Below are 8,558 nucleotides of genomic sequence, written 5' to 3'. Positions count from 1 at the left end.
TTAAAATATTACTACAGTTAGACATGAGGTTCTCGTTAGGATGAACTGAAGACGAAGTATATTAGACTTAAACATCACGGGTTAAAAGATTACTACAGTTAGACTTGAGTTTCTCGTGCGGATGAACTGGTGATGAAATATATCAGACTTAGACACCACAGGTTAAAATATTACTACAGTTAGACCTAAGTTTCTCATTCGGATGAACTGAAGACCAAATATATCAGACTTAGACACCACGGGTTAAAAGATTACTACAGTTAGACCTAAGTTTCTCGTTTGGATGAACTGAAGACGAAGTATATTAGACTCAAAAAACACAGGTTATAATATTACTACAATTATACATGAGTTTATCGTTAGGATGAACTGAAGACGAAGTATATTAGACTTAAACATCACGGGTTAAAAGGTTACTACAGTTAGACTTGAGTTTATCGTTTGGATGAACTGAAGACGAAGTATATTAGACTTAAACATCACGGGTTAAAAGATTACTACAATTAGACTTGAGTTTCTCGTTCGGATGAACTGCAGACGAAATATATTAGACTTAAACATCACGGGTTACAAGTTTACTACAATTAGACCTAAGTTTCTCGTTCGGATGAACTGGAGACGAAGTATATCAGACTTAAACATCACGGGTTAAAAGATTACTACAGTTAGACCTAATTTTCTCGTTCGGATGAACTGCAGAAGAAATATATCAGACTTAAACATCACAGGTTAAAAGATTACTACAGTTAGACCTAAGTTTCTCGTTCGGATGAACTGAAGACGAAGTATATTAAACTTAAACATCACAGGTTAAAAGATTACTACAGTTAGACTTGAGTTTCTCGTTCGGATGAATTGCAGACAATATATATCAGACTTAAACGTCACGGGTTAAAAGATTACTACAGTTAGACCTTAGTTTCTCGTTCGGATGAACTGGAGACGGAATATATCAAACTTAAGTTACATGCGTAACGGTGTGGAGAAAATCACTTTTGGTTTTAGTTCTTGGTTGTTTTGAGAACTTAGTGCATCTTTCGTTACATGTGTAACTTTGTGGAGCAAGTTACTTTTTGGTATAGTTTTTTGTTTTGTGAACTTAGTGCTGATGTGCAGCTTCTTTTGATAGTAAGTTCTAAAAATACTGGTACTCTTATAGGTACTAAGAAATATAATGTCTTTTTGTTTCTCAAACTTTCATGTCCTATTACCATCTAATCTTTGTCACACTCTTATCATATCATTGCTTCTCTTTCATTTCTTTTTTTATCTCTTTCATTTCAGAGGTTGTACTAAAGAGAAAATGAGCCAATCCAAGGCCAGGCTTACAAGAGTTACAAGTATAGATGAGACTGCAGTAAACTTCACAACCAAAGACTGCAGAAAAAAAGACTCCAAAACAACCCAAAAGTGAAAACAAAACATTGCCTAAACAGTGCTGTAGAAATAGTGCAAAAGATTTGCAGACCTTAATACACTTGACAAACAAAGGAAACAAAACATTTCCAATTGCAAGATACTACAGAGCAATACACAAAAAGTTGAAAACTCATACATAGACTAGGCACTTTAGAAATCATCTTGCAGAACACCAAAACTGCAGACAAAAAAAAGCTGAAATTTATTATAGAAGTTTATGCAGTTTCTGTACATAGACAAGGCGGTTCACATACACCAAACAAAATTTAGAGGAAATGTACACAAAACTTTCATATCTTGATGTTGCAAAAGATATGAAAGAGGCTAGCAATGATAGACAATATTGAATGAACTTGGCGTGATTCGAACACACATCTTCTGATGGGAGGTTAGATGTGCTACCATTGCACTACAAGTTAGGTATTTGAGCATGCAAAGACTGGAATTTTGTTTAAAAAGTCAAATATCCAGGAAAGCTAAGAAATCCCCGCACAAAACAGTCAGAATAAGTCCAAACTTAAGTCTAAGTTTTGATCACGTAAGTATTTTCTAGTGAGCATTGTCTAAGTAGTTTTATTAAAGTTATACTGTAACCTAACTCTAAGTTGATGACCCACCGACAATGGTCCAGGTGCAAACATAGTCTGTCAAAAATAGGATAACCCTGTCACCGAGAGTACCTTTCTTGAATGGGCAACGACACCTGTGGCAGCTGCACTCACAGTTCTGAAATGAGCCATTTATGGCTTCCCTTGCAGCCAGCTGCTGCCACTGCTTGTCCCTATAAAGGTTTGCAGATCAAAAATGCATAAGCTATTAGTGCATCCATGAATATTTGGAATGAGAAATATAATAAGGACCTCAGCATAGTGAATGTCAGATAAGCATTTTAAAAATGGGAAATAGAATAAAGACCTCATCATCGAAACACTAAACCGCTAAACAAAAAAAGAAATAAAGGCGTACAACTTTCAAAAAAATATCCCAACTTGCAGGTTACCAAGAAACTTCAGTCAACCAACATGTAATACTCGCCCTCGCATGCTTCTCCAACTATGGAAATATCACCTGGAACTGAAGGGAATTTAAAGTGAGCAAGCGTGCCCAGTGGATACTCATAAAGTCCAGAAGCAATCACCAAAATTGATTTTTAATACATTTCTAACAACGATAACCTTGTGCCGAAAAATAAGCTCACTGACAGAAACTTAAACATTGGGCAAACATGTATATATTGCGACTTCCTCTATTAATAAAATTAATAAATACTACCAGCAAAGGACAGGCTTCGGCACCATTCCATACCGGAAAACATGGTGAAGTCCCCATAGCATAATAAGATTATATATCGGGATCACTGGATCCCGTAATATCGAGGAAATACCAATACATACGCTCAAACAATTGGGAATTCCATTCCCACACACAACAAGCATCAATAAATATACCTACTCCTTTCCAATCAATGGAGAGAAATAATTGGACAGGAACATTTCAAAGAGTTTTAAGTTCAAACATCGACTAACAGATATGAATGACTTCCATAAATAAATTACCCAAACAATAAGAAATGCACAACCATGATTGCAATAGAATTTCATAAGTTCCCACCTTAATTTTGTTACGCAAACCTTAAGCTCTTTGATCTGCTTGGTAGTTTGAAGTTGTCGAAATCACAGAGAAGCTAAACTAAAGATAAAGCAAGAGTCCAGTCAACTTACAAAATTTCTCAAAATATTCTACACCAACCAATTTGACTATAACTTTCTGGATGCACAATGGTTTTCGACAAATGATACCTTTGGTATAATTGGCGCGATCAATAAACTCTACAAGGTAAACCTAAAGCTAATAGGAACGTAAGATGGTCGAAATTTCTGGTTAAGTATGGAAATCAAAAATTATCCTAATTCACTAATTATCATACATATTTCTTTCCCAAACTAAAGAAAATTACCTAGTTTCCATCGTTCCATCAACAAGAATCGATTAACTTATCTAACTGGCTTAATAGTAAAAATTTCCTCAAATAAAAACTAATCACTACTCAAATATTAATAAGTAAAAGAGATAAATCTGAGCAATGAAAGAAAGTCAATTATTACCTTAAGGAAATCCCGATCCTAACCCTCCCTTACTTTTTCTTCTTCCTCTAACAATTCTACTCTTCCTCTTTCTTATCTTATCTTTCTTTTTCCTCTCTCTAGCTATCTATACTTGACTGAAAACTCAAAGCACCTTATTCATCTAATTGGGGTCACTTGAGGTATCGTTCGATCTAGCTAGTGAATACAAAGCTTATCTACAGTATCATATCTAAACAACCTAATTCTAGTTGGTTTGTTGTCATTGCAAACCGTCTACACTTCCTGCCATAATCCACTAAAACCCACTTAACTACCCCTGCTAAAATATCCATGTCCAAATCAATAGCTAGTCAGTAAATGATGTTAACAAAATAAAAATAATAATAATTAATAATGAAAAAAAATAAAAAAATGTGAGATAAATTAATAGTATGGCATCGAAACTGTTGATCACTACAGTACCGCCTGGAGGTATAGCAACTTTTAAAAGTGCAATTTCCAATCCAATCATTTAGGGAAGACTGGAGTTTCATAGGAAAACAACCTGATATAAAAATACAAAGGCCTAAGTAGTCACCAGAAACAACTAGAGCTGTACTTATTCAGAGTTGGACAGTCAATACGAACTAACTCACCTCATTTAAACGAGCAATAGTCCGTCCTAATAGAATAGTTCCAAGAAGCTGATCCACCACCGCTAAATCTAACAATCACCACCGACATCATGTCCTCTTCCTCTACCTACAGCACAACCTAGTCATTGATCTTGAAACCAACAAAGCACATCAGCTCCGACATATGCCTCAGTAACCACAACACCATCACAAAGATCGAAATTTTAGTCTGCTTCACTAACCTGAATCTTGCAGGCCATTGTAATTAACACAGTTGTAATGCAGGATAAACCCTGTATCAACATTTAACATTCCACTGAGTCATCTTACAGGAAATAACATAAATGGGTAGCAAGTACTCATCAAATAAGACAACTAGGTAGGGAACCATTCAACACTCAGTGTTACCCTCGACTACTGCAGCTCTGTGTATGCATATAATTGCATATATTACAGTAATAACATCAGTTTTGTTTCAATAGTCCATGGTGATGTTTTTATTAAAGATCAGTAAGCTAAATCTTATTCATCATTGCATCCACATATATAAACTTCTTGGACAAATAACTTTCAACATAATAAATCTATATGGACATCAACTTAGTTCTACTAAACATGCAATTGATTGAAGAACAGATTATAGAAAACTTCATCTCCAAAAACAATTTATCTATTTCTGCATCTCATACTGTAATCAATCTAAACTAAAAGAACCCACATCAAAAAATCAGTTCTGTAATCAATCTAAACATTCAAAATACCCTATAATTTCACCCTAATCTTTCACCCAATTTCATATAACTAAATTATCAAACGATTCTGAAGATATAGATAACTCAATCACTTACCTCGTCAAGAAAAAGATGACCAACAAAATTATCATCAGCATAATCAACCATCTTCAACGTTCCCACAGAAAAATCAATTTATCATCAGCAAAATCCATCAACTCTGAACCATCTTCTTCATCGATTTAGGTCAAATCGATGGACATATTTAACAGAATATATAACCTAGCCAAAATTGAAACTCAGATTCAGTTTTGGTGAAACGGCTAACCTCACTTAGAAATTTTTACACTCTCAGAGAGGGTTAATGGCGGCACCCACGAAGAAGAAGGGAGAAGGAGATTTTTCTCTTGTGTTGTGTCGACTAAATCAAGAGAAAAGGGTTAGAATTTGTCCAAGTCAAACTTCCTACTAGGTCACGAATTGTTGACTTGGTCTTGAATTCAGTTTTCTAATATTAAGAAAAGTAAAAATAGATTTTCATTTTTAGAAATTAAATTAAATTGTTAGTTTGTATAAATGTTGGGAAAGTTGTGATAATCAAAATCCTAAGAGTGGTTGATTTGGGGTTGTTTTAGATGTGGTGAAAGTTTTGGGTGGAATTATAATTTTAGATTATAATTGTGATTGTTTGGATAATTATCAACAAATATTATTGTGACTCGTAAATTTTTTTTAATATTCTTATTTATATCACGAATACAAAATTTGTCACAGTTATAACTGTTGCAAGAATTATCACAGGTGTATCAGTGACTGAAAAATAAACTGTGACAAGTTGCACTGTGAGAAAATCCTGGTTTTGGTGTAGTGATAGGATAAAGCAGTAAACCTAGTTATAACAAACTTGACTAGATCTTCTACTGACTTGGTCTTCCGAGAATATCTCACCTTGATATCCTCGGTGAGTATATTCCAACATTCTAAAGAAATTAGTACTGTAGCAACAATTTCTTTAACTTCTCTAATGGAGTCTGAGAAGTGTGTAGTTGGCCTGGAAACAATGAAGAAGAAACGAAAAATGAAGAAATTTTGTGCAGTGATATTGTAAGTAGTATTTCGTTTCAATTGTATATTGAATTTCATTAAACTTTTTTTTTTTTTTATAACTTTTTTGTTTTTGTTTTCTTTTATAACTTTTTTTTTTTTGGTTGAGATTTAAGTAATTCTGTGTATTGTTATTAGCTTAATTTCTGTTTCATGGATTCTTGCAGAACTGTCACTGCTCTTGCTCCTTTAAGACGCTTAGAAATATTGCTTCAGGTACTTCGTCTTCTTGATAAATTGCTGATTATTCTGAGATTAGCACGCTTTTACATACAACCAAATTAAGTCTCTGATTATTGAAAATTAATCATGACCTAATTTCATACTGAATATTCACATATATCTCAAGATCCTCGAAATACAAATAGTTGTGTAGAAATGTGAATGAGGTATGCTTTAAAGTCACCCCCCTATGAGTCAATTAAGTTCAACAATATGAAATATAATCAGACAAAAGGATCAGAACTCAAATTCTCACTGTCTCAGTATTTTTCCGATATGGGAAAAGACCAGACCGCACGATGAAATTTACTGGGGTTTCATTTTCACTTTCTAAGGTTTTCACCAATTTTTCAAAAATGTGGTATTATTTTTCTCAAGGAAAAGTGTGTGTGCCTTCGAATCCGCGGAGGCTTTGATTTTTTGGTCCTTCAGCCTAATATTTTGTTTGGTTATCGTTGAACAAAAAAATGCAGGTGCAAAACTCTCGGAATTTACAGTACAAGGATATAACTCAAGGCTTGAAACATATGAGGAGAACTGATGGTTTTCGAGGATTATTTAAGGGCAATGGTGCTTATATTGCAAAGGCCATGTCATGTTCTGCAGTCTATTTTGCTGTTCATTATCCACTAGCAAGGTGCAATCGATCTCATTGTTGCATTTGTTAATATTAGCAAGGTGCAATCAAGTCATCAAGTATATTTCTTCCTTTATATTCAATACATCATGTCTTGTTGCAGGATTATAGGGCTCTATTGTCAGACACCAGGCAAAGGTATAGTTATTCTATTTGTTTTTGTTTTGCATTTCGATTCTCGATTCTAATGCTTTGTATCATTGAATAAGAATGATTCAGATGTAGTTAATTGGCTGTTGGTACTTGGTAGCTTGTGAAGTAGAATGTCTTGGAGAAGATAAGTTAAATTCTTTCTTTCCGTTTGCAGAAAATGCAAAGCCTCCTATTTTGTTAACCCGTGGAATTCATGCATGCACTGTGATGATTGCAACGGCAGCAGCTTATCCCATGGACGTGGCACAAGGAAGGCTCTCTGTTCAGGTAGCTTGCTGAACGTTACGTTATCATTAGATCAGTAATTTTGTGAACTTTTTGGTTTCTATACATGCAGTACCATAACAATGTTTCTATTGATTCTTTACGCAGACAGGAAAATCACCATATCAATATAGAGGAATCTATCATGCTCTAACAACGATTGCCCGAGAAGAAGGCCCACGAGCTTTATATAAAGGATTTCTTCCTTATTCGATCGGACAAGTAAGTCAACCCAATGCATCTTAGACATAATCTTCTCCAAGCAAATGCCATCTTGCTAACAAATTGAGGAGTTACTGTATACATGCCATCTTATAGAATTTCTTGATTACTCAAGCTCTAATCTGTTTTGTGTAAACAGGTGGTGTACACTGGCCTCAACTTCGCTGTCTATGGATTTACAAGTTTAAGCATAGCAAAGGCCGTGCTATCGAGATTTCATGAATTGAAGTCCAAGGGCATGAATCGTGACGTGAATGAAGAGGTCACGACGGCCATAAAGAAAAAACTTCCATATTTTCAGATATTATCATTTGCCGTGTGCCATACCTTTGCTTATCCTTTCAATGTTATTCATCGAAGAATGCAGATGGAGGGTTGGAAAAATTCTTCATCGATTATTGCATCTTGTTACGGTAGTAGTAATAACATTGCAGCAGCAAGTGAGTTTACAGGGATGTGTGATGCATTCAAGAAAACCATTAGAAATAATGGTTTTAAAGCACTGTACAAGGGTTCGGTTCCGTATCTTCTGCTGAAGGTTAGTGATTATCCACGGCCTCTTCATGTACTGTATTGCTACTTGCAGGGCTAAGGGGATTTAGCAGACAAGATTTTTGTTGTGTGGATGTTGTCTTTATAACAATGCTACTGATTTTAATGTTCAGGTATTTCCAGCTTCACTTTTTGCATCTGTCGTACACCTTGGGCTGTTGGAAAGTGGACTTGAGCTAAACATCAAGCATCCATAGAATGATCAGACACACATGAGCTGTCAGAATTTTGCCCGCTGCTGTGTTGATTGGTGTACGCAGAAATGTATTTTCAAGCCGATGGCTTTTTTCTGTAACAACCATAACATAACCGTGAAGATTTTTTTGTCAAAGAGTTGTTGTATATCACTGGTTTGGTTTTTCTGGCAAACTCTGCTCCACAGTATGCAGGCTACATTGTTAATTAGCCGATTCATTCTGAACTTCTGACAGTTATCTCTTATCATAGTCTTATATCTTGTGAAAGGTGAGCTAGGCCTCTAGGCGCTCTCCTAGGCGCCCCCTGTATGCCTTGGCGCCTAGCTGAAGCGCCCAAGGCGCCAAAAATGTGAGTG

At 35.3% G+C, this 8,558-nt stretch overlaps 1 protein-coding gene across 1 annotated transcript; it reads left to right on the top strand.

Moving 5' to 3' along the window:
• The first annotated feature begins 5,771 nt into the window (after positions 1-5,771).
• Positions 5,772-8,352, top strand: LOC113322243 (mitochondrial adenine nucleotide transporter ADNT1-like). The gene is made up of 8 exons (XM_026570300.1): positions 5,772-5,955; positions 6,123-6,171; positions 6,651-6,814; positions 6,918-6,952; positions 7,122-7,234; positions 7,340-7,453; positions 7,593-7,991; positions 8,119-8,352. Exons 1-8 carry the CDS (start codon positions 5,876-5,878, stop codon positions 8,200-8,202), a joined length of 1,038 nt encoding a protein of 345 aa, XP_026426085.1. The 5' UTR covers positions 5,772-5,875; the 3' UTR covers positions 8,203-8,352.
• The last annotated feature ends 206 nt before the right edge of the window (positions 8,353-8,558 follow it).

Source organism: Papaver somniferum, chromosome 11, assembly GCF_003573695.1.
Source record: "Papaver somniferum cultivar HN1 chromosome 11, ASM357369v1, whole genome shotgun sequence".
In the NCBI taxonomy this organism is placed as follows: Eukaryota; Viridiplantae; Streptophyta; class Magnoliopsida; order Ranunculales; family Papaveraceae; genus Papaver; species Papaver somniferum.
This window is presented reverse-complemented; position numbering and strand designations above follow the sequence as displayed.